Genomic DNA, 27247 nt, shown 5'->3' with positions numbered 1-27247 from the left:
GTTCAAAGACATTCAAAGTTCCTCCATAGAAGCTGCTCCTTGGTAGGTATAATTCTATGGGCCTAATTCAGATAATGCATTTCATAACAAGATGCCCAACGCTTCAAGCCATGCCTCCACCCTCTCTTGCTCTCTCCCCACCTGCAAAATGTAAGACGCATCTCGTCCTACACTTGGATGTCCATTGTGCATGTAAACAACTACACCTAGGCAGCCGATAGCACCCATGTACTATCAGCTGTCTAGGCTAAAACAACTATAGCTTGGCCTCTCCATAGCAAGCTGCTCTATCCGCACTGATTGATGAAGTAATTTAATGTCAAGCTAGTCTTGATTTCAGAGGTTTAAAAAGGAAGAGAAAGGAACGATATAAACTAGTACTTTCTTCTGTTTCAAACGGGTTCAGAACTTTATTTTGCAGGTCAAACAGTGTAACGGAAAAAAAAAAGAAGGGCTCTGTTCAGAACCAAACGATTGGAAAATCATTTCGGTTCCAACCCCTGCTTACAATTTATCTGTGATGTGAAAATGTACAAAGTTGAACAAACCATGGTGTATTTCCTATTCCATGCAGTATCTCTTGGAAAAAAAAAAAGCTATGATTTTGGGGTTATTGTTCTCTGCAGAGAAAGATAACTTTGTCTTCTTCTCTTAGTGTGTGGAGGAGAAGTAAGGGTAGTGGCGACCTGCCATTCCCCACCTGTTTTGCATGTTATTTTGGCATTAATATGTGTCACATATCAGTTTGCAAACAATGTGTTAATAAAGCCGCAAACAAACATGGTCTGCTTTTTTTATTTATTGAGTAAGGCAGCTCCAAAATGCAGGTGTTATAGCCTACCTCAGTGCTTTCTGTGGTGTTGGGGCAAGCTACGTAGCAGTCATCATCATGAATCAAGTTGACAATCTACTGGCAAATCCCTTTACAATCTTTGTCAAATCATAGCTAAAAACCTATCACTGCTCATCGGCCATTGGACATAAACATTACACAACAAGTTGGAAATTGCAAATTCAACAATGAGTGGTTTGGAAGGAATTAGTGGCTAACTGCAAGCGTTGCAAAGCAATCACTAGCCTGCTATTCAGTGGAGTGGGTGTGTGGTGCAAGTCTGGGTTTAAGGGTCTCTTTTCCAAGCTAAAAAGTATAAACATTCAACACGATGGGCCAGAAAAGGTTTAATACGTTGGCCATGCTGTCAATCCAGCATGACTTCTGCCAAGTTCAAAACAACTGGAAACTCGGAACTGGGAAATCTCAGACTTCAGTGAGTTCAAGACAACTGGGAACTCGAAAAAAACGAGCTCCGACTGGGAAAATATGTTTTGAACGGTCATCCAACTCAGAATTCCAAATCGGGAACTCAGGCATCTTTCTAGAGGTCCGACCTGAAGGTCACTGACGTCATGGTCCAACCTTGTTTTTTTCAGAGCTCCCAGTTGTCTTGAAAGCACTATAAATCCAGAGAATGCCAGACTTTGATGACAAAGTTTGATGACATAATTTGCCCACAAAGGACCGCTGCACCTCCTTCCACAGCACAACAAGGTGAGTCCAAACATGTCTTGTCTGCTGCTGCATAAATGATGTAATATGCCAGGGAGATTTGTATACTGTAGCTAAGAAAGTTAAGTGTATGTGGTGTTGTAAGCTGTTCATAAGTGTTATCATTGAATACTGTAATAGCTTTCATTGTCTGCTTATACGCCCCCTTTATTTATCCTATGGTTCTGACTTGGTGTACAGGGAGAACACCGTAAGAACGACCTATGTTCTGAATTATGTTGCTGTACATGTCAAATGTGCTGAACTAATAGTTATATTGACTTTGTCCATCCAAGATTGCTCGTTAATGTCTTAATCAAAATTACAGATTGCCTCTTATCTGCTCGTCGTCCCCTTCTGCCATAGTTTGTACATCTCAATTGTCAGTAAGAAACAACATTTGTTTAAGCAGTAAATGTCACCGTTATAGTGCAATTAATGTATTGTTTAGTGTTTGTTAGTGGCTTTGTTGGCATGCATCTAAAAAAAATGAGGGTGCCCCACCAAGATTTACGTGCTAAGATCGCCACTGAGTAAGGGGGTGTGGAATCAAGCTGTCAGAGCTAGCTCTCTGTGTCTGTCTGTACAGCAAGCAGGAAAGGAGGGAGGCAGGGAGACATAAGGCTATGCTCTGTTACACTCTGAAGCAATAGGACGGGAGAAAAGACAGTCAGCTCCCATGGTGCCTGTTCGGGGGATCTGTGATTACAGTCGAAGGTAATACCAGGTCAGTGAATTGTGACAATCGATAGGGAATTAATCGATATAAAACAAGCACTAGTCTACCACAGTTTCGACCAGAGGAATGATTTTATTTAAAAAATATTTAACTGTTCACTGAGTCACAGTAAAAAAATCAAGAGCCATATCTGAAGTGGATTTTAACGTCAAAAACACAATTTGAACAAGATGTCTAATACCAAACCGTAAAATAGCTTACATCAAGCAAAGTACAGTGAATCCGGCAGATTTACAAAGGAAACCGTCTTTTCAAGTAAAAACAAATGTGAACACATGCAAGACCACACCATACAAAAACAAGAGATGCCAAAGTTCATGTAAGTGAAGCTTCCATAATGATATTCACGGCAGCAAGCTCATCCAACGCATCTAACATGTAAGGAGAGCAGAGCAGCGCTGAAGATGACAGAGCTCTAATTCACCACCTTGTCATGCTAAGTAATATAGACTTAAAATCAATGCCAATGTGCTGTTTAAAAGCTTGAAGTCAACCACCAGGCCGCTGGCAACACCAGCCATGCAATACTGAGGCTACAATTAGGCTGTATTGATTAACCAATAATCCCTGAGTGGACCACTATGAATGGTAATGATCTATTAATACTGATTTCATTACTAAACTATTAGTCAATAATATTAAAGAGCCCCCTTTTTAATAATGCTGTCTTTATTAGAATTGACAGCAGATCAACTGTGACTGGGTCTTTCTTTCTGTTTACCTTGACACTGAATTCACTGTGGACACCTCCACAGTGAAGCAGGAGGTGTCCACGGCTGAGGCTCCACTGTGAAGCAGGAGGGATCCAAGGCTGAGGCTCCGCCATGAAGCAGGGGGGGTCCAAGCCTGAGGCTCCACTGTGAAGCAGGAGGGGTTCAAGGCTAGGGCTCCACCGTGAAGCAGGAGGGGTTCAAGGCTAGGGCCCCACCATGAAGCAGGAGGGGTCCAAGCCTGAGGTTCCACTGTGAAGCAGGAGGGATCCAAGGCTGAGGCTCCACCGTGAAGCAGGAGGAGTCCATGGCTAAGGCGCCACTGTGAAGCAGGAGGAATCCAAGGCTGAGGCTCCACCGTGAAGCAGGAGGAGTCCACGGCTAAGGCTCTACCATGAAGCAGGAAGGGTCCAAGGCTGAGGTTCCACTGTGAAGCAGGAGGGGTCCACGGCTAAGGCTCTACCATTAAGCAGGAAGGGTCCAAGGCTGAGGTTCCACTGTGAAGCAGGAGGGGTCCAAGGCTGAGGCTCCACCATGAAGCAGGAGGGGTCCAAGCCTGAGGTTCCACTGTGAAGCAGGAGGGATCCAAGGCTGAGGCTCCACCGTGAAGCAGGAGGGGTCCAAGGATGAGGCTTCACTGTGAAGCAGGAGGGTTCCAAGGCTGAGGCTCCACCGTGAAGCTGGAGCGGTCCAAGGCTGAGGCTTCACTGTGAAGCAGGAGGGGTCCAAGGCTGAGGCTTCACTGTGGAAGCAGGAGGGGTCCAAGGCTGAGGCTTCACTGTGAAGCAGGATGGGTCCAAGGCTGAGGCTCCATCGGGAAGCAGGAGGGGCCAACGGCTGAGGCTCCACCGTGAAGCAGGAGGAGTCCACGGCTAAGGCTCCACCATGAAGCAGGAACGGTCCAAGGCTGAGGCTTCACTGTGAAGCAGCAGGGGTCCAAGCATGAGGCTCCACCGTGAAGCAGGAGGGGTGTAAGGAAAATTATTATTGGATAGAAAACACTCTAAAGATTCTAAAACCGTTGGAATTATGTCTGTAAGTATAGCAGAACTCACAGGGCAGGCATTCTTCCAAACTAGTTTTTGTGGCCATGAAAGTTGGAGCAACTTTGACGTCATGGCCCCCACCCTTCCCAACCAGTTATGATTCTGGGGACACTTTCTATCTCTTCCGCTAGATGTCCTCTTTCATTAGAGCTTTGAATCGTTCAAATCCCGCGAGAATTGACCCTATGGGAGTGAAATTAGTGCGTGCCACGAGAGAATAGGCTGTGCGTATGGGCGCGAATTGGTCCCAGCCATTCCTTTGTTCCAGCACTCAAGAGAAGGGCAGACGATGGCCGATTGAATTGAAGTTTGTTTTGCGTGTCTAAAACATCATAAAGCTTGCTTCTGCACTTAGTTTGACCTGTTTAGTCGACATATAATATGTAATTTTGAAGTTTTGATGCGCAACTTTTCCGGACCAGAGGACGTTTTGGGTGCATTTCAGCTGATGTTATTAGCAGTAGCTAATACAAAGACGCAAGACTTGAAACCAAACGATGTATTGGGTAAGTATGAAGCCTTCCAGAACATTCTGAACGAAGACCATCGAAGGTAAGGGAATATTTATGCTTAAATCTGTGTTTCTGTTGACTCCAACATTACGTGGAAATGTAGCTTGGAACTGAGTGCTGTCTCAGCATATGGAATAGTGTGCGATTTCTGTAACGTTAAAAATAAATCTAACACAGCGGTTGCATAAAGAAGCAGTGTATCTTTCTAACTATATGTAGAACATGTATATTTAGTCAAAGTTTATGATGTCTATTTACGTTATCTTGCCGCGCTACATAGATTTCCTGCGGGCATTTTTGAGTAATTTCTGAACGTGAACTCACTGTAAATGGACATTTATGGATATAAATGGCATATTATTGAAAAAAAAAATGTACTGTGTAACATGTCATATTACTGTCATCTGATGAAGATTTTCAAAAGGTTAGTGAGCGATTTATTTTTTAATCCTGCGTTTGTTGATTGCATGTTTTGGCTATTGAAATGAGCTGTGTCTGGTGGTGGTTTTACATATATATGTGCTATGTTTTCGCCGTAAAACATTTTAGAAATCTGACTTGCTGGCTAGATGAACAAGGTAATAAGTAAGTAATATAGACTTAAAATCAATGCCAATGTGCTGTTTAAAAGCTTGAAGTCAACCACCAGGCCGCTGGCAACACCAGCCATGCAATACTGAGGCTACAATTAGGCTGTATTGATTAACCAATAATCCCTGAGTGGACCACTATGAATGGTAATGATCTATTAATACTGATTTCATTACTAAACTATTAGTCAATAATATTAAAGAGCCCCCTTTTTAATAATGCTGTCTTTATTAGAATTGACAGCAGATCAACTGTGACTGGGTCTTTCTTTCTGTTTACCTTGACACTGAATTCTAATGAAAAATAAAACTAAGGCTGAGGCTACACCGGGAAGCAGGAGTGGTACGCGAGTGATGCTCCACAGTGAAGCAGGAGGTGTCCACGGCTGAGGCTCCACTGTGAAGCAGGAGGGATCCAAGGCTGAGGCTCCGCCATGAAGCAGGGGGGGTCCAAGCCTGAGGCTCCACTGTGAAGCAGGAGGGGTTCAAGGCTAGGGCTCCACCGTGAAGCAGGAGGGGTTCAAGGCTAGGGCCCCACCATGAAGCAGGAGGGGTCCAAGCCTGAGGTTCCACTGTGAAGCAGGAGGGATCCAAGGCTGAGGCTCCACCGTGAAGCAGGAGGAGTCCATGGCTAAGGCGCCACTGTGAAGCAGGAGGAATCCAAGGCTGAGGCTCCACCGTGAAGCAGGAGGAGTCCACGGCTAAGGCTCTACCATGAAGCAGGAAGGGTCCAAGGCTGAGGTTCCACTGTGAAGCAGGAGGGGTCCACGGCTAAGGCTCTACCATTAAGCAGGAAGGGTCCAAGGCTGAGGTTCCACTGTGAAGCAGGAGGGGTCCAAGGCTGAGGCTCCACCATGAAGCAGGAGGGGTCCAAGCCTGAGGTTCCACTGTGAAGCAGGAGGGATCCAAGGCTGAGGCTCCACCGTGAAGCAGGAGGGGTCCAAGGATGAGGCTTCACTGTGAAGCAGGAGGGTTCCAAGGCTGAGGCTCCACCGTGAAGCTGGAGCGGTCCAAGGCTGAGGCTTCACTGTGAAGCAGGAGGGGTCCAAGGCTGAGGCTTCACTGTGGAAGCAGGAGGGGTCCAAGGCTGAGGCTTCACTGTGAAGCAGGATGGGTCCAAGGCTGAGGCTCCATCGGGAAGCAGGAGGGGCCAACGGCTGAGGCTCCACCGTGAAGCAGGAGGAGTCCACGGCTAAGGCTCCACCATGAAGCAGGAACGGTCCAAGGCTGAGGCTTCACTGTGAAGCAGCAGGGGTCCAAGCATGAGGCTCCACCGTGAAGCAGGAGGGGTGTAAGGATGAGGCTCCACCATGAAGCAGGAGGGGTCCAAGGATGAGGCTCCACCGTGAAGCAGGAGGGGTGTAAGGATGAGGCTCCACCGTGAAGCAGGAGGGGTGTAAGGATGAGGCTCCACCATGAAGCAGGAGGGGTCCAAGGATGAGGCTCCACCGTGAAGCAGAAGGGGTCCAAGGATGAGGCTCCACCGTGAAGCAGGAGGGGTGTAAGGATGAGGCTCCACCGTGAAGCAGAAGGGGTCCAATGATGAGGCTCCATCGTGAACCAGGAGGGGTGTAAGGATGAGGCTCCACCGTGAAGCAGGAGGGGTCCAAGGATGAGGCTCCACCGTGAACCAGGAGGGGTCCAAGGATGAGGCTCCACCGTGAAGCAGGAGGGGTCCAAGGATGAGGCTCCACCGTGAACCAGGAGGGGTGTAAGGATGAGGCTCCACCGTGAAGCAGGAGGGGTCCAAGGATGAGGCTCTACCGTGAACCAGGAGGGGTCCAAGGATGAGGCTCCACCGTGAAGCAGGAGGGGTCCAAGGATGAGGCTCCACCGTGAACCAGGAGGGGTCCAAGGATGAGGCTCCACCGTGCCAAATTCTAGTCACTTTCCTGGTGTTCAAAAACAGTAGCGGTTTATGGTGGTTTATTTAATGCTATTTTAAATACATCCTCAGGTCACAACGCCACATTAGATTCACACATACTATTAGATACACTGAGCGTACAACACATTATGAACACCTGCTCTTTCCATGACACAGAATGACCAGGTGAAAGCTATGATCCCTTATTGATGTCACTTGTTAAATCCAATTCAATCAGAGTAGATGAAGGGGAAGAGACAGGTTAAAACCTGTTAAGGATATGGCAGACATACGCCCCCTTTGGAGAGATTGGGTACCCCTAGTAAACTGGAAAAAAAATCTGTCAAAAATTGCTAATATATGCAAATAAAAATTATTATTGGATAGAAAACACTCTAAAGATTCTAAAACCGTTGGAATTATGTCTGTAAGTATAGCAGAACTCACAGGGCAGGCATTCTTCCAAACTAGTTTTTGTGGCCATGAAAGTTGGAGCAACTTTGACGTCATGGCCCCCACCCTTCCCAACCAGTTATGATTCTGGGGACACTTTCTATCTCTTCCGCTAGATGTCCTCTTTCATTAGAGCTTTGAATCGTTCAAATCCCGCGAGAATTGACCCTATGGGAGTGAAATTAGTGCGTGCCACGAGAGAATAGGCTGTGCGTATGGGCGCGAATTTGTCCCAGCCATTCCTTTGTTCCAGCACTCAAGAGAAGGGCAGACGATGGCCGATTGAATTGAAGTTTGTTTTGCGTGTCTAAAACATCATAAAGCTTGCTTCTGCACTTAGTTTGACCTGTTTAGTCGACATATAATATGTAATTTTGAAGTTTTGATGCGCAACTTTTCCGGACCAGAGGACGTTTTGGGTGCATTTCAGCTGATGTTATTAGCAGTAGCTAATACAAAGACGCAAGACTTGAAACCAAACGATGTATTGGGTAAGTATGAAGCCTTCCAGAACATTCTGAACGAAGACCATCGAAGGTAAGGGAATATTTATGCTTAAATCTGTGTTTCTGTTGACTCCAACATTACGTGGAAATGTAGCTTGGAACTGAGCGCTGTCTCAGCATATGGAATAGTGTGCGATTTCTGTAACGTTAAAAATAAATCTAACACAGCGGTTGCATAAAGAAGCAGTGTATCTTTCTAACTATATGTAGAACATGTATATTTAGTCAAAGTTTATGATGTCTATTTACGTTATCTTGCCGCGCTACATAGATTTCCTGCGGGCATTTTTGAGTAATTTCTGAACGTGAACTCACTGTAAATGGACATTTATGGATATAAATGGCATATTATTGAAAAAAAAAATGTACTGTGTAACATGTCATATTACTGTCATCTGATGAAGATTTTCAAAAGGTTAGTGAGCGATTTATTTTTTAATCCTGCGTTTGTTGATTGCATGTTTTGGCTATTGAAATGAGCTGTGTCTGGTGGTGGTTTTACATATATATGTGCTATGTTTTCGCCGTAAAACATTTTAGAAATCTGACTTGCTGGCTAGATGAACAAGGTGTTTATCTTTCATTTGAGCTATTGGACTTGTTAATGTGTGGAGGTTAAATATTTTTAAGAATATTTTTGCGTTCCATGCGCCACCGTTTCAGCTGAACGTGGGAGGGTTGATCCCCAATTGGGAACCAGTATCGTAGACAGGTTAAATAAGGATTTGTAAGCCTTGAGACACTTGACACATTGATTGTGTATGTGTGCCATTCAGAGGGTGAATAGGCAAGCCAAAGTATTTAAGTGGTTTTGAATGGGGTATGGTAGTAGGTGCCAGTGCACCGGTTTGAGTGTGTCAAGAACTGCAACGCTGCTGGGTTTTTCATGATCAACAGTTTCCTGTGTGTATCAAGAATGGTCCACCACCCAAAGGACATCCAGCCAACGGCAGGCCAGTTGTTGAAAATGGGTCATTGATGAAAGAGGACAAAGGAGGCTGACACGAATTGTGCAGAGCAACAGACTGGCTACAGTTAGTCAACTGACAGTCCAATATAACATTGGTGCCCAAAGACCCATAAAAGAATGCAAAGCTCGACAGACCGTGACACGAATGAGGTATTGCAGCCTTACAACCTTACCAAGTTCCACTTCTTTCAGTAAAAAAACAAGAACATGTGGTTGCAGTGGGCTAAGGAATGAAAACACTGGAAAGGACTAGGGTATGGAGAAAACCATGAGTACATGCATCCATCATGCCATGACTCGCATCAACATAGCAGGCTGGTAGTGGTGGTGTGATGGATTGGGGTGAGTTTTCATGGTACACATTGGGCCCCTTGATAAAAATGTAGCAGCGTTTGAATGCCACAGGATTTCTGAACAGCATTGCCAATCAGGTGCATCCCTTCATGGCAGCAGTGTGTCCATTGTATAATCATCAGCACAATTGGACAGTTGTTGTGTTACAGTATGGACAGTTGTTGGACAGTTGTTGTGAACAGTTGTTGTGTTACAGAACACTTCCCGAAACCTAAAAAATGTTCTGGGAACTTTCACAGAACAGATTTGGTTTGCTGAATGGATATGTGTAAACAGATTTACATATCTGCTCTGTTTCTCACCTAAAATGATCTTTTGAGAGTAAAAGTGGAAAAAACCCAATCTATTCTCAGAAGGAAACATCTCTAGGTGATATAATGCAATTAGCTTGACCAGTGACTCAGTGTTTCCTGTCGATGAACAAATGAGCCTTTTCATGCTTCTAATTTTCCAAATCACTGAGTGAATCAAATCGAAGAGTCCCCACTGTTCTGCTTCCATCAGTAATCACTGGGTATCAACTCACCTCCAAAAAATATGTCTCCTGACACGGATAGAGGTCTCTGATAACTTTCTATACCAGGTTCATTGGAGCCATTAACACAGGCAATGAGAGCTCACTTTAACTTCCACGGTCACCTCAGCCGACACTCATGCATATGAGACATCTTTTAGAAGAGGTGCCTCCAGTATAGAAGTGCTTTTATAGCACTACAGTATATTTATGAGTAAACTTCAGGTTCTATAAGGTATTGGCCAACAGTGTTAATATTGACTCAATATGAGTCTATGCAACAGCCTCATTTAGTCAAACCGAAGTGTTTGTAATATATTCTGAATTTCACACAACTCTTGCTGTCAAATCCTCTAAAAGTGTAACATAGAGGGCACCCACAAAGGCAGTTGCTTGGGGACAAGGTTTAGGGGCATGTCCTCAGTACAGTGGTAAGTCACTACCCAGTGTGTGAGAGGAGAGAGAGGTAAACCCCCTATGTCACCTGAGAGGTAAGAGAGAGTGAATGGCAATCGCTTCCTCTCGATGCCAGCCCTGCCACGCCTCATGTGGGGAAGACGCCCTGCCGTTGTGTGTGTGTCCTAACAAGATGTAGACTCAAAGCCCAAGTCTCCCAGAGATTTTGACTCTACTGAAACAAATGTGTTTATTGTCCGGTGGTGTCACATGGCATATAAAGGCAAACAGAACATGCTGGTGCCTAGTGACAGGCTAAACATCCTGCTTTTCCCCTTTAGCTCATTATCACACACTCCTCTCCTCTTCATGTCCTCCCCGCTCCTCCTCTCTCCTCTCCTCCTTCTGTCCCTCTCCTCTCCTCCTCCTGTCATTCTCCTCTCCCCCTATCCTCCCCCTCTGTCACATCTGCTCCCACTCTCCCCTCCCCTGGCGCTTGAGGGCGCCAGGATGCCCTGCATCACGCACTCCCATCATCTATTACGCACACCTGCCTTCCCTTGTCACGCGCATCAGCAATATTGGACTCACCTGGACTCCCTCATCACCTGTTATTACCTCCCCTATATCTGTCAGTTCCCCAGCTCTGTTCCCCACTTCTGCATTAATTGTCTTTTGTTTGTGTTACTTGTTTGCTGATGCTGTTCCTGTCTCGTTCCATGTCCGTTCTTTATTAAATGTTTGACTCCCCGTACCTGCTTCGTCTCTCCAGTGTCATCCCATGTGACAGAATGCAGAAGCCATCACACAAAGCATCAGGGAGTACTGGCGTTCCGGTTGGTATGGTGGCATCGGCTCTGGGTCGCCACCGATGGAACCGGGGGTGCCTAGCAAGCTCGTCGGGCTTCCACGCCCTAGCTGGCTCGAGAGGTTTCCTTGCACCGGTTGGCTCAGATGGCGCCCATCCCACGTCGGGCCTCAGCCGGATCGTCAGATCTTGTTCGCCCAGCCGGTCCAGGAGTTTTTTGTTTGTTTGTTTGTTGTTTTGTTGGTGACGTCGGGGTGGATTCCGCCGCCAATGGAACCGGGGGTGCCTAGCCAGTCCGTCGGAATTTCACGCCCTGGCTGGCTCGAGAGGTTTCCTTGCCTCGGTTGGCTCGGCGGCTTCCCATCCCACGTCACACTCCACCGGATCTTCGGGCTCCCTCTCTGCAGCGGGATCGACAGACGTCTTGTCTCAGCCGGATCGTCGGGCTTCCATGCCTCAGCCTATCCTCTTCCTGTCTCTCTCCTCCTCCTCCTCTCCTCTCCTCCTCCTGTCTCTCGCCTCTCCTCCCTCGTTTTCCTCTCCTGCTTCTGTAACTTTAGCCTCCTCCTCCTGTCCTCTCCTCCTCCTGTCCCTTTCCTCCTTCTCCTCCTGTCCTCTCCTCCTTCTGTTCCTCTCCTCCTCCTCCTTCTCCTGTCCCTCTCCTCTTCCTGTCCCTCTCCTCCTCCTGTTTCCCTCCTGTCTCTGCCCTCTCCTCCTCCTGTCCCTCCCCTCCCCTCCCTCTCCTCCCACCTCTCCCCTTTCCTCTCACCTCCTTCTCCCCCTCCTATCCCCTCCCCTATGTAAACCTCTAAGATACAGTTGAAGTCGGGAGTTTACATACACCTTAGCCAAATACATTTAAACTCAGTTTTTCATAATTCCCGACACGTAATCCTAGTAAAAATTCCCTGTCTTAGGTCAGTTGGGATCACCACTTTATTTTAAGAATGTGAAATGTCAGAATAGTAGAGATTTTGTTTCTTTCATTACATTCTCAGTGGGTCAGAAGTTTACATACACTCAATTAGTATTTGGTAGCATTGCCTTTAAATTGTTCAACTTGGGCTTCTAGGGCACTGCTTCTAGGGCACTGCATCGCAGTGCTAGCTATGCCACCAAAGACTCTGGGTTCGTGAGGTCCGTGGGGCGACGCACAATTGGCCTAGCGTCGTCCGGGTTAGGGAGGGTTTGGCCGGTAGGGATATCCTTGTCTCATCGCGCACTAGCGACTCCTGTGGTGGGCCGGGCGCAGTGCATGGTGTTTCCTCTGACACATTGGTGCGGCTGGCTTCCGGGTTGGATGTGCGCTGTGTTAAGAAGCAGTGCGGCTGTTAAGAAGCAGTTGGGTTGTGTTTCGGGGGACGCATGGCTTTCGACCTTCGTCACTCCCGAGCCCGTACGGGAGTTGTAGCGATGAGACAAGATAGTAACTACTAACAATTGGATACCACGAAATTTGGGAGAAAAGGGGGTAAAAATTCAACAACAAAAAAAATGTTTAACTTGGGTCAAACGTTGTGGGTAGCCTTCCACAAGCTTCCCACAATAAGTTGGGTGAAATTTGGCCCATACCTCCTGACAGAGCTGGTGTAACTGGGTCAGGTTTGTAGGCCTCCTTGCTCACACACACTTTTTCAGTTCTGCCTACAAATTTTCTATAGGATTGAGGTCAGGGCTTTGTGATGGCCACTCCAATACCTTGACTTTGTTGTCCTTAAGTCATTGTCCGTTTGGAAGACCCATTTGCGACCAAGCTTTAAATTCCTGACTGATGTCTTGAGATGTTGCTTCAATATATCCACGTAATTTTCCTCCCTCATGTTGCCATCTATTTTGTGAAGTCCACAAGTCCCTCCTGCAGCAAAGCACCCCCACAACATGATGCTGCCACCCCCGTGCTTCACGGTTGGGATGATGTTCTTCGGGCTTGCAAGCCTCCCCCTTTTCCTCCAAACATAACGATGGTCATTATGGCCAAACAGTTATATTTCAGTTTCATCAGAGCAGAATTCATTTCTCCAAAAAGTATGATGTATGTCCCCATGTGCAGTTGCAAACCGTAGTCTGGCTTTTTTATCGCGGTTTTGGAGCAGTGGCTTCTTACTTGCTGAGCGGCTTTTCAGGTTATGTCGATATAGGACTCGTTTTACTGTGGATATAGATACTTTTGTACCTGTTTCCTCCAGCATCTTCACAAGGTCCTTTGCTGTTGTTCTGGGATTGATTTGCACTTTTCGCAAAGTACGTTCATCTCTAGGAGACAGAACATGTCTCCTTCCTGATTGGTATGACGGCTGCGTGGTCCCATGGTGTTTATACTTGCATACTATAGTTTGTACAGATGAACGTGGTACCTTCAGGCGTTTGGAAATTGCTCCCAAGGATGAACCAAACTTGTAGAGGACACACCATTTTTTGTCTGAGGTCTTGGCTGATTTCTTTTGATTTGCCCATGATGTCAAGCAAAGGGGCACTGAGTTTGAAGGTAGGCCTTGAAATAGATCCGCAGGTACACCTCCAATTGACTCAAATGATGTCAATTAGCCTATCAGAAGCTTCTAAAGCCATGACATCATTTTCTGGAAGTTTCCAAGCTGTTTAAAGGCACAGTCAACTTAGTGTATGTAAACTTCCAACTTCAACAGTACATCTATTACTTCAGTATTCCTGCACATTGTAAATATTGTATTGGAACTGACCCTGTATATACAGTAGCTTCTTACTTTCTCGTGTTCTTCTTTTAATTTATTTTGTGTTTGTTCTACCTTGTTTTTTTGTGTGCTACATTGATATGTACTGCATTGTTGTACTGTACTTGTGCACGTGACATTAAAACTTGAAACATGAAACCATGGTCAGAAATCATACTCTCTCTGATGTACATAGTTTTCTGTTGTCAGAAAACCACCTAGTATTACACTCCTGGCCTATGTTTTGAGAAGTAGCAATTCTATCTGCTGGACTAAATTACTCTTTACCATGTTTCCTGAATGAGTGCACTCATATTTCGTCCCCAAAAGAACACAAATATACTTTTTATTTTTCACAGTTTCTCTCCACCTAAGAAAAGAGAAATTGGTCACACTGATCTGGGGAAATAGCAGGACAAAGCCCATGTGAACACATCCAATTTCATGATGAGTTATGAGAATAAAATAAACAGGTCATGGGGTTTCCACATGGGTAAGAAGGTAACCGAGAGGCTGGAGTATGGAGGCAGAACTGACAGGCCTAGCTGATAAAGCAGGAGAGAGAGAGAGAGAGAGAGCGAGGGAGAGAGAGAGAGAGAGAGAGGGAGTGAGTGAGGGGGAGAGAGAGAGGGAGTGAGGGGGAGAGAGAGGAAGAGGGAGAGAGAGAGAGAGCAAGGGAGAGAGAGAGAGAGAGGGAGGGAGTGAGTGAGGGGGAGAGAGCGAGAGAGGGAGTGAGTGAGGTGGAGAGGGAGAGAGAGAGAGAGAAAGAGAGAGAGAGGGAGTGAAAGAGGAAGAGAGGGGGAGAGGGAGAAAGAGAGGGGGAGAGAGGGTCAGGATGTGCATGGCCCATCATCTTTCTCAATGTTGACTTAACTGGCTGTGGAAAGTGTTACAATATTCCAATGAGGTTCGGAGATGCATGACCGTGGTAACTCGCCTCTCACAGTGACAGCAATGACTGTTAAATTTAGCCTGAACGCAATGTTCTTTCATGAGAGGCATTTTACTTTGAAATGCATTTTAAAATATTTATGACCAGGTTGCTGGCTGTGGAGGGAGAGAAGAGGCTTTTTTTGGTCATGGTGGTTTTTGGGCACAAATCTGAGCCTTTGCCAAGGCTTAGCCTCCCTCCATTCTGATTTATTATTGTACTGTACCACTACTATACTGCAGGCTATTCAGGAGCAGATTGGCCCTACAGGCTCTTTCAAGGCCTTGTTGTTGCCTCATTTCAAGTTTTAAGTTTTAAGTTTTATTAGTCGCATGTATGGGATACACATGGTATACACCGTCCAATGAAATGCTTGCTACAGGTTCCTTCTCGACAATGCAACAACAATAAGAAATAATATAAGATAAGAATACGAACATAAAGTAAATGGCTCAGTAGAATAGAAAAAACATTTTAGAATAAGTATAATACAGGAAGGCACAATTTATAGTCCAATATTTAGAGGAGGGAAGGAGGGGATGGGGGGCAAGTTTATTTGTATATGTGTGTATATGTGTGTGCATGTGTGCGTGTGTGTGTGGATGATTGTGTATCAGTGTGGGTGTGTGCGTGAGTGAGTGCATGTGTGCAAAGGTGCAGAGAGTCAGTGCAGGTGATCAGTCCAGATCAATTATGTTTTGGAATATTTTTTGAGCAGTCTGATGGCTTGTAGATAGAAACTGTCTATGAGCCTGTTGGTATCAGGCATCATGCTCCAATACCATCTTCCCGACGGTAAGGGAGTGAAGAATTCGAGGCTGGGGTGTGTGGGGTCCTTGATGATGCTGCAGGCTTTCCTCGGGCACAGTTTCGAGTAGATGTCCTGGATGGGTGGGAGCACGGTCCCAGTGATGCACTGGGCTGTCTTCATCACTCGCTGGAGGACCTTGCGGTCGTGGACAGCGCAATTCCCGTACCAGGTCATGATGCAACCGGTCAGGATGCTCTCGATGGTGCAACGGCAGTATTTGGAGAGGACCCGGGGTAGCAAACCAAATGTCTTCGGCCGCCTTAGGAAGTAGCAATGCTGTTGCACCCTCTTGACAAGAGTTGTGGTGTTGATGGTCCATGTCAAGTCCCCAGTGATGTGGACGTCGAGGAACTTACAATTGCTAATTCTCGCTATTGCAGTCCCGCTGATGTGGACGTCGAGGAACTTACAACTGCTAATTCTCACTACTGCAGTCCCTCTGATATGGATCGGGGCATGTTCCCTTCTCTGCTATAAATGGCTAGCAACACCATTTATATTCCTTCTCTACAGGCAACAACATCTCCTCCCCGCTGATCCTCAACACTGGGGCCCCACAAGGGTGCGTTCTGAGCCCTCTCCTGTACTCCCTGTTCACCCACGACTGCGTGGCCACGCACGCCTCCAACTCAATCATCAAGTTTGCGGACGACACAACAGTGGTAGGCTTGATTACCAACAACGACGAGACGGCCTACAGGGAGGAGGTGAGGGCCCTCGGAGTGTGGTGTCAGGAAAATAACCTCACACTCAACGTCAACAAAACTAAGGAGATGATTGTGGACTTCAGGAAACAGCAGAGGGAACACCCCCCTATCCACATCGATGGAACAGTAGTGGAGAGGGTAGCAAGTTTTAAGTTCCTCGGCATACACATCACAGACAAACTGAATTGGTCCACTCACACAGACAGCATTGTGAAGAAGGCGCAGCAGCGCCTCTTCAACCTCAGGAGGCTGAAGAAATTCGGCTTGTCACCAAAAGCACTCACAAACTTCTACAGATGCACAATCGAGAGCATCCTGGCGGGCTGTATCACCGCCTGGTACGGCAACTGCTCCGCCCTCAACCGTAAGGCTCTCCAGAGGGTAGTGAGGTCTGCACAACGCATCACCGGGGGCAAACTACCTGCCCTCCAGGACACCTACACCACCCGATGTCACAGGAAGGCCATAAAGATCATCAAGGACATCAACCACCCGAGCCACTGCCTGTTCACCCCGCTATCATCCAGAAGGCGAGGTCAGTACAGGTGCATCAAAGCTGGGACCGAGAGACTGAAAAACAGCTTCTATCTCAAGGCTATCAGACTGTTAAACAGCCACCACTAACATTGAGTGGCTGCTGCCAACACACTGACACTGACTCAACTCCAGCCACTTTAATAATGGGAATTGATGGGAAATGATGTAAATATATCACTAGCCACTTTAAACAATGCTACCTTATATAATGTTACTTACCCTACATTATTCATCTCATAGGCATACGTATATACTGTACTCTATATCATCGACTGTATCCTTATGTAATACATGTATCACTAGCCACTTTAACTATGCCACTTTGTTTACATACTCATCTCATATGTATATACTGTACTCGATACAATCTACTGTATCTGCCTATGCTGCTCTGTACCATCACTCATTCATATATCCTTATGTACATATTCTTTATCCCCTCACACTGTGTACAAGACAGTAGTTTTGGAATTGTTAGTTAGATTACTTGTTGGTTATTACTGCATTGTCGGAACTAGAAGCACAAGCATTTCGCTACACTCGCATTAACATCTGCTAACCATGTGTATGTGACAAATAAAATTTGATTTGATTTGATTTTACAGGGGCAATGCTCTTTAAGGGTGGAGGGGCAGTGGAATTGAGAACAAGGACAAGCCCCCTGCCCCCTGGAAGCCTAAGTGTCCTGAGTGACATCTCTGTGTGCTTGAAGCTAACTAACGCAGGCCTTGTCTGACCCTGACTCGGCTCACCACCCAACCAGCAGCACCCTACATGGCATTTGATCCAACAGGTCAGCACCCCAGGCAGCTTGTAAACCATGTGGAATCCAGCTCCAACATTACACCACTCATGCACGCCTAGTGCTTAGCTTAGCAGAAGGGCATGTGAGTGAGTGAACAAACAATGGCTCAGTTAACTGACAAGACAAGCATCATATTCTCCCTGCCAATTCACATCTCACTGAAGCAGATGTCTTTCAGCTTAGCAGATCACGTTAGCTTGCTGCTACTGACTAAATTGTGGCTTTGTAATGCTAGTTCGTTGAATACTGTTGTTTAGTGAAGCACAGTGCTGTTTTGGTCTTTGAATTGCACGTAAAATAACTTGTGTGTGTGTAGCAACGGTTATCAAAATTGTTAAGGTTCTAATATATGCAATAGTTGTACAATGGATGAAGACACCTCAAACTTTAAGAATTTTACAATCCATCATATATTGACTGAATTATAGCACATTAAATATTTTACTGGCACAGACAAATAATGAATGGAAGTTCAGGGATTTTGGTGGGAATTCAGGTATTACATTTGTTGTCAAATTGAATGTGTTTTCTTAGAATGCACTCATAAATACATATAAAAATATATATATTGTGTTAAAAAATGATATGTGCCTCATTTGCATAAAACCACAGGGTGGATTTGCAAATCTGAATAGATTAACATAAAGAGGAGGAACATGGCCGCAAACACTAAAAAACAGCTCTGTCTAGGCTTACCTGCAGTCACCTCCACTGTCTAGACTGCCTCATAAATTACTGTTGTTTTCATGCTCAGTTGCAAAATTCAACAAGTGTATCAGGATACCCTCAGATTAAAAAACAACCACTTGGCTCTAGATTACACCTATGTATACACAGTGCTGAATTTGTAAATCAGGAGGTGCCAGAACAAAAAGTGAGCGCTAGAGTGAGGTGACCTGGGGAGTTCTGAGGTACAGGAACACATAAAAAAAAATCACATTTATGATAAAACATTGCATGCTTTATCGTCACATTTGCTAGTGGCATAGAGCAGTACACCAGAGGCACTTACAGAAGTTGCACACGTGGAGAACATTTTTAGTAACCTAGTGTCTGTGAAAAATGTTGCCTTTTATAAATGCAATTCTACTTCATTTTTACATGACTGGAGACTTTGGCAGAATATTGTTTTTAATACAGCACAAATGATCGAAATGGCAGGCACTAACAAACTGAAAATCAGAGGAAAATTAAAATGACCTCGTCTTGGAATCATCAATAACCTAGGACTATGTGTGTGGATACATATTGCAGGCCACAATATGAGGAGGACTTTATAGTCCTAAAAATGCTTTACAGTTTCACTGACTGACCAATGATGCACAGCTCACTTGCTGGTGATAGCCGATGCGCTCATGCCAAAAGCCTATCTCTCTTTCTCTCTCTCTTTTGTAAAACAATGTTTGGAAGTTGATCAAATATTTGGTAGCCGAAAGCATAGAGTTGTCTCTTTTCAGAAGGAGCCATTTGCTTTCCAACCCGTGTTTTCCCTCAATTGTATTTGAAATATTCCTGTTTTGTCTGCATGCTGTTTTTTTACTGACAGACGTTTACTGACAGCGCGTTCCCGACTATAGGCTATTATTCCATGTTATTGGGCTAGAATCCGCAGCTAGGCTATTTTAAAACGAAGCTATTGATCCTGGCTAAATGATAGGCCTTCTCATGGTGTAGTAGGCTATTCTGAATTATTTCATTTATTTCAGCAGTGATTCTATAAATTTGGCAAATATATTTTAATTGATCAGGTGTCCTGCAGTTCCTACAGAACCCTTCTATAAGGAAATATTTTATGGATTACAATAATTTAGAGATGAGGGTTGCAGGCTCATGTCTATCAGAACAGAGAGGGATCATAGAACATGAATCTCATTCTAGTTATGTGAGAGATACTGGCGCACTTCTCACACAACCACGGCAACGTGTTAGTCTCAAACATAGGTTACAATGTTGCGCAAACCATCAATTACGTTTTTGTGGGGGCAGGGGAATTAACAAAGAGGTTATCTGAATAAACTTTGATATATTCTGTGAAAAGTGAAAATTATTGTTTGTGCCATGAGAGGTACCGGATCTGGCCAAATAGGTTCCGGAACAAAACAGTCCAAAACGGAGAGGTGCCGGATCACGTTCCGGCAGGATCCAGCTCAAATTAAGCACTGTAAATACAGTTGAAGTCGGAAGTTTACATACACCTTAGCCAAATACATTTAAACTCAGTTCTTCACAATTCCTGACATTTAATCCTAGTAAAAATTCCCTGTTTTAGGTCAGTTAGGATCACCACTTTATTTTAAGAATATGAAATGTCAGAATAGTAGAGAGAATTATTTATTTAAGCTTTTATTTCTTTCATCACATTCCCAGTGGATCAAAAGTTTACATACACGCATTTGGTAGCATTGCCTTCAAATTGTTTAACTTGGGTCAAATGTTTCGGGTAGCCTTTCACAACCTTCCCATGATAAGTTGGTGAATTTCGTCCTATTCCTCCTGACAGAGCTGGAGTAACTGAGTCAGGTTCATAGGCATCCTTGCTCCCACACACTTTTTCAGTTCTGCCCACACATTTCCTATAGGATTGAGGTCAGGGCTTCGTGATGGCCACTCCAATACCTTGACTTTGTTGTCCTTAAGCCATGTTGACACAACTTTGGAAGTATGCTTGGGGTCATTGTCCATTTGGAAGATCCATTTGCGACCAAGCTTTAACTGATGTCTTGAGATGTTGCTTCAATATATCCACATACTATTCCCGCCTCATGATGCCATCTATTTTGTGAAGTGCACCAGTCCCTCCTGCAGCAAAGCTGCATTTTCTGGAATGTTTAAAGGCAGAGTCAACTTAGTGTATGTAAACTTCTGACCCACTGGAAATGTGATACAGTGAATTATAAGTGAAATAATCTGTCTGTAAACAACTGTTGGAAAAACTACTTGTGTCATGCACAAAGTAGTTGTCCTAACCAACTTGCCCAAACTATAGTTTGTTAAAAAATAATTTGTGGAGTGGTTGAAAAACAAGTTTTAATGACTCCAAGTGTATGTAAACTTTGACTTCAAATGAACATACTTTACATTGTTTGCAAGATCAGACACTATAATCTGAGTGTTAATATTCAGAAGGTGCTTTCATTTCAGCTCATCTAAATTGTAAACATTTAATCTGTATTAAATGATTACTTTTTCAGTTCCCCATAAAATCTTTCACCTCTTTCTTTGGGTGTAAGTGTCGAGACGATGCGTTAAATCGCAGAAGACGCTTTTTGAGTGACCCATTCAAAATGGGTCACTCAACCGAGACTGCTCTTCTCTGTATCACAGAGGCCCTCCGCACTGCCAAAGCTGACTCTCTTTTCTGTTCTCATCCTCCTAGATCGATCCGCTGCCTTCGACACTGTGAACCATCAGCTCTTCCTGTCCACCCTCTCAGGGCTGGGCGTTTTGGATTGCATCCTACCTGGCAGGCCATTCCTACCAGGTGACGTGGAGAGGATCTGTGTCTACACCACGTACTCTCACTACTGGTGTCCCCCAGGGCTCGATTCTAGGCTCTCTCCTTTTCTCTCTACATATCAAGTCACTCGACTCTGTCATATCCTCACATGATCTCTCCTACCATTGCTATGTAGATGACACTCAACTACTTCTCTCCTTCCCCCCCTCTGACAACCAGGTGGCGACATGCATCTCTGCGTGCCTGGCATATATCACAGCTTGGATGTCGGCCCACCACCTCAAGTAATATGCTCGACAAGAAAGAGCTGCTCTTCCTCCCTGGGAAGGCCTGCCCGCTCAAAGACCTCTCCATCACGATTGACAACTCCACAGTGTCGTCGTCCCAGAGTGTAAAGAACCTTGGCGTGACCCTGGACAACACCCTGTTGTTCTCAGTAAACAGCAAAGCAGTGACTCACTCCTGCAGGTTTATGCTCGACAACATCCGTAACGTATGACTCTACCTAAGTCCTAATGGAGGCATCTCCTGTCTGGACTACTGCAACTCGCTGTTGGCTGGGCTCCACGCTTGTGCCATTAAACCCATGCAACTTATCCAGAATGCTGCAGCCCGCCTGATTTTCAACCTTCCCAAATTCTCCCATGTCACCCTGCTCCTCCACACACTCCACTGGCTTCCAGTCTAAACTCGAATCCACTACAAGACCATGGTGCTTACCTACGGAACAGCAAGAGGAACTGCCCCTCCCTACTTTCAGGTTATGCTCAAACCCTACACCCCAACCTGAGCACTCTGTTCTGCAACTTGTGGTCTCTTGGCCCTCCCACCCCTTTGGGAGGGCAGATCCCGCTCAGCCCAGTCCAAGCTCTTCTCTGTCCTGGCACCCCAATGGTGGAACCAGCTTCCCCCTAAAAGCTAGGACAGAGTCCCTGCCCATCTTCCAAAAGCACCTGAAACCCTACCTCTTCAAAGTGTATCTTAAATAAATGGTGATAGGGCTGTCGATCATTCTGTATGGTCTAGTATGGGCTACTATCAGTTTTAGTTCCATTTCTGGAACTGTTGTGTGTAGTTTCCAGGTGTTTATGTCCTGTTTATAGAGTAGCTAGAGTCAGACTCATAGAGAGCTGCCTGCCTATTGCAGTCCTGAGGCTCCAGCGGATTGGCTCTGTTTCAGAGTGGGGCTAGGCAGGCAGGCAGGGTGAATGAGCTTGGGGGTTGATTTCACACTGCAGTTGGCAGCTGCTTTTCCTGCATTCGGGACCCAGCACACACCCCAAGGGTCAGACTCACTGGCCTGGAATCCCAGCCTGCCTGACTGCCTGCTGCATGACAGAGGCAGCGGAGGAGGCACAAGCCCAGAATGTGAATAAATAAATCCATCTCACGTCACAGTGGATGCCAGCGTTTACACTGAGGGCTGATGCATCACAGATACACAGTGATACCCCCACTATGCTACGGTGATAAATGGTGTGTCTTTGCAGTGCATCCGGCTGAGTGTTTTATCACTGAACTACCAAACCTTGAGAGGAAGGGACTTCAGAATATTAAATGTAAGAGTGCAAAAGTTAAACCTTTCCGCTCACTGCAGCTGATTTCAGATGCAAATCGTGGCCAGCTGTCAAACTGTTTTTGGAACTGTGCACATACAATACACACATGCACATAACAATATACAACACATTCACACTGTAACCAGACACACCCAAACACGCACGCACACAAACACACCCAAACACACGCACACACACGCATTATGCACACACACACACACACACCTGTGACTTTGAGTTCCGTGGTCCTCCTCACCACCCGGCTGCCATACTTGAGCTCACAGGTGTAGTTTCCGCCGTCGTCCTCCTGCACCTCAGGAAACCAGATGTTGGTGATGTTCACCATGATGGAGCTCCGCCACGTCCTCTTCTCACACTCCTAGACAGACAGGTCACATTAACATCACACCATCACACAGTGTTATACCGCGTCAGTTTCATCTTGTTCCATATCTTTTCCATATCTAACTCACAGTCATTAACTACCGATTCATTATGCTACGTTTAATTACGTTTATTTAGTGGATCAGGGCTAATCTTCTTGGGTTCATACACAAGGACTATACAACGCTTCTGAGAATAAGAGTGATTCGTTACCTTATACCAGGTCATCTGGGGCTGCTTGTAAGGGGCGAGGTAATCCTCGATGTCGGGGCAGTTGATCATCTTGCTCTTAGTGATCTCGGCTTTCTCCAGGTGACGTATTTTACTGTTGAAGCACAGGCCCTCGTCGTTCTCCTCTACCGCCAAGGACATGGACACCTTCATGCAGTAGGTGGAGTTTCTGCAGGCAGGGAACACAACACAGGAGGCTTTATGTTTCCCCAAGTTCACCTCTAGCCAACAATCATCACAAACACACAGAAGCACACATCGATTTCTCCACGGGGTTTCATCTGTGAACTAACAGAGCTCTTAAACACTGCCATTCATTTCATCAATGCATCCCTGCCTGCCTGTGATGATGTAAAGTGGGGCCTCTTTTTACTTTTTTTTGCCAACAACATCAAGAACAACAGGCAGTTTGAACATGGAGGGTATCGGAATGGAATATTTCAAAATGCTTCAATTAGTAAAGAGATGCGGCTCCCCCTGAAGTGGCAGGAGCACATACTGTATGGGGAATGAATGTGCATATCATTGCACTAGGCAGGCACCAGTGAGAAGTACAAGTCTCCTTCAGGGAGGCCTGTGTCAGGGCACATGACCCCTAGCTCAACACATAGCTACTACCATGGCTACTACACTAGGTTCCCATTGAAAATGCATGAGGGCTTTCAGGCATGGGATTGCCCTCCAGTGGCATTGTGTGTCAGCCTCTCAAACGCTAAGGCCCCCTGAACTTCCGCTAGCAAGTTCAGCCTGTTTAATGCCAAGATTTTACTTTTCAGCATGAAACATTTAGCTGGTTTTAGACTTGGACATCAGGCAGGTTGTGTATGTGACTGTGTGTGTATGTATGTGTGTGTGTGTGTGTGTGTGTGTATTGAGAGAGGTGGCCTGACATGTCTGCTATGTGTGTGTGTGTGTGTGTGTGTGTGTGTGTGTGTGTGTGTGTGTGTGTGTGTGTGTGTGTGCGTGCGTGCGTGCGTGCGTGTGTAGAATTCCTAGTCTCAGGCAACAGGGATAGAGAGTATATATGTTCTGGGCTATTTTATTTATGATCTATGACTAAAAAACTGTTCACAGGGCACTTGCTGTGTCTGGTGACAACGGTCTCATATTGTGACGAATAAAAAGCCAAACAACAACAGACAAACAGGGGACAGATGTGGGAAGTCACTCAGGACAAATGAGGATCTGTTACTGACAATTAGCCCAGTTAATCAGGCTGCATAACTATTGTGCTATCCTGATAAGACTGCTTCCACTTCATGAATAATTAATCTCTCACTCCTGCCATTACTCTCAAGTAGCCTTGTCTACACCTCACCAGTTGAATTATATGCTTGATAAAAAAAGGGATTTCTGTGTGCTCGCGGTTCCTGATTACACCTGTTAATGTGATCTTCAATGAATCTAACACACGACAACCTTCAAGATGTGGCCCACCCAGGTGGGTCAGTGTTTCATGGGTCAGCGTGCCCGGGCTCTTAGCTTTCTTGAGACATTGAATAAGCATTCTGAACACCCATACGCCCGAATGACTTCCTTCCATGTCATTTCCCCTACACAGGAGCCAAACTGTGTAAATGCCCTCTTGGCAGAGGTCAACCGTGCATCAGGCTCTTTCCACTGTAGATCTCAGTAAATGACTGTAACACATGAACGGTGCTAAGTAGTTTCCTATATCGTTGGGGGACCGCTCTGACACCGCAGCCATGGAGGTCAATGCAGAAGCCTTTCATTGCAGTGACCTGACTTTGGAACTCTGTGGGGTAAACATCGACAGACAGACAGAGAGACAGAGAGCGACTGAGGCTCCGCTGCAAGTAGGTCACTCATGTTGTTCTGTTTTGCTGCATTTCCTGTTTGTCCTAAGAACCACCTGAGAAAGTAAATAGCCTCAGAACATCTAGAAGAGTCTTGTCTGGGGAGAGCAGTGACACCGTAGCTCCCAGTCCTGGCAGAGGAGACATAGAGTACACAGTACTGCTCTCTGGGGCACCCTGCCACCTGCCCTCCTCTCACACAGAGAGAGGATAAGGAGGAAGTTGGAGATTAAACCATATGATTAATTCACTGGTAATGAACCTCATTCTTCTTCCTTCTTCCACAGCCCTTAGCGCTCATATAACTCTCTCTGTGGAAGATGGGCCTAGGAGGACCCCAGTGCCAATTATACTGACTGACAAAGTGTTGCTCTATGAGCTTCATAGAAATTAGCACTGTCTGCCACTATGATTTGACCTGTTTTCATTTTGGACCATCCGCTGAGATGGCCTATACCACAGAGAGCAGCATCTTGGCACTCTTGTCTAATACTAACACTCCCTTTTCATTATACATAAGGGATGGTTCGACATGGAGGAAAATGGGGGAGGGTCATGCCTTTTCAATTTCAGTCAGGCGGGGGTTAAGTATTTTTTCAGTCCAGGGGAGGGTCATGTAATTTGCAATTAATTACATTTCTATGTTTCTCAGTGTCTAAAATATATTTGCTAATTAGGTATTATACAGGGGATCTTCCTTTAAAAGTTTTGAGTTTATGACACAACCGTTTGTGGTAGATGTTTGCAGATTGTGTTAAATTACATCATTCTGGCAACAATGGCAATCTAGGAGAACACAGTCTTCCTTCCAGCTGATGGCAAAACTCAAGTCACACTGCATTATTTCTTCCTCATGCACCAATTCATGTTGTTACTACCATGACCAGAAAAAGTGAAATATTCCTCTATTAAAAAATACATTCAGCTAATAATAACAACGGAAGCTTATTGGAACACTTTGCAATACTCATTCACTACAGCTGCAGTGCTGGTTGTAGGGTGAGTGGAAGTAGGGAGAACGTGCATTTGATGGTTTATAAAAGTGTTGAACAAAGTGTTGACAATGCTGAATAACAACTTAAACATTAACTTTGTCACACCCTGATATGTTTCACCTGTCCTTGTTATTGTCTCCACCCCCTTCAGGTGTCGCTTACTTTCCCCCAGTGTATTTATCCCTGTGTTTCCTGTCTCTCTGTGCCAGTTTGTCTTGTATGTTTCCAAGTCAACCAGTGTTTTTCCCGTTCTCCTGCTTTTGCTATTCTCCTTTTTCCAGTCCTCCCGGTTTTGACCCTTGCCTGTTTCTGTACCCGCCTGCCTGACCATTCTGCCTGCCTTGACCACGAGCCTGTCTGCCACTCTGTACCTCCTGGACTCTGATCTGGTTTTGACCTTTGAGCCTGTCCACGACCACTCTTGCCTACTCCTTCTTGGATTATTAAACATCTTAGACTCCAACCATCTGCCTCCTGTGTCTGCATCTGGGTCTCGCCTTGTGTCATGGTAACGTCCTCATAAAAACAGTAGCTCTTTGCTGTATTCGTTGAGTCTCTCTCTAGTCATGGTTTTAACTGCTGTGTGTTCCAAGCCTCTTTTTTACAGTCTATGGCTCAAGGAAACCAGGGGAAACTGTGCAGACACGGTGATCTGAGCTATTTGATTGGCAAGCTGTAGGCCTATGGGTGCACTTGCTTTGCTCTCTGGGCCTGCCGGGTAGTTGGAGTTCTACCTTCAGACAGATGAATCACCAGCGCGAAGCAAAGAAAAAGGCTTTATCGTTCTTCTTTTAAAGAAATGTTTGGGGATTGACGAGGAATGCCTTCGATTGGTGATCATTGCTATAGGCTATTAGTGTGGTCTCAATCGAATGATCCATCATTTATTTCAATAAAAACAATATGTTTCTTGACCATGAAGAAGTTATTTATCAGAGTTATTGACCTCACAATATTAGCCAGATTCGAGTAACTTCCATTGTGGTGCTGAAACTTGAAGCACAATCAATCAGAAATGGACAGCTCATGGTTCTGGAAGAAGGCAAATTCAAGTAGACATAGTTCCTTTAGACCATACCTATTTTAATTGGACTTTACTAACAACCAGAGGGCTGAGTGTTGGAGCCTATTTCTTCCTATTTAAGAAATAAGAGGTAGACCTACCAGTCTGACAGACCAAATTAGGCTATAGGCTGCTATCCTTAGATTTGTTGGCCAATTCCTCCACCCACCATGAACTCTTTAAATACCTGACCTCCGTGTCAGTGAACTGCTTGGTGTGTTAAATTAAAACCAGGACTCAAATTGAGGG

General features: G+C 45.4%; 1 protein-coding gene across 4 annotated transcripts in view; it reads right to left on the bottom strand.

Annotated features, from left to right (window-relative positions):
• LOC110504767 (X-linked interleukin-1 receptor accessory protein-like 2) overlaps window positions 1-27247 on the bottom strand; it is a 457839-nt gene that overhangs the window by 155464 nt on the left and 275128 nt on the right. For all 4 annotated transcript variants that reach the window (XM_090219380.1, XM_021583579.3, XM_090219381.1 and 1 more), the window contains 2 exons: window positions 23106-23292; window positions 22734-22887 (listed from right to left, as the gene is read on the bottom strand). In XM_090219380.1, the coding sequence (XP_090075506.1) occupies window positions 22734-22887; window positions 23106-23292 (341 nt within the window). The remainder of the gene's footprint in view (window positions 1-22733; window positions 22888-23105; window positions 23293-27247) is intronic.

This window comes from Oncorhynchus mykiss, chromosome 25 (assembly GCF_057628025.1).
Source record: "Oncorhynchus mykiss isolate SJ-2025 chromosome 25, ASM5762802v1, whole genome shotgun sequence".
NCBI lineage: Eukaryota > Metazoa > Chordata > Actinopteri > Salmoniformes > Salmonidae > Oncorhynchus > Oncorhynchus mykiss.
The sequence above is the reverse complement of the archived record's forward strand: the minus strand, read 5'-3'. Positions and strand labels throughout refer to the sequence as shown.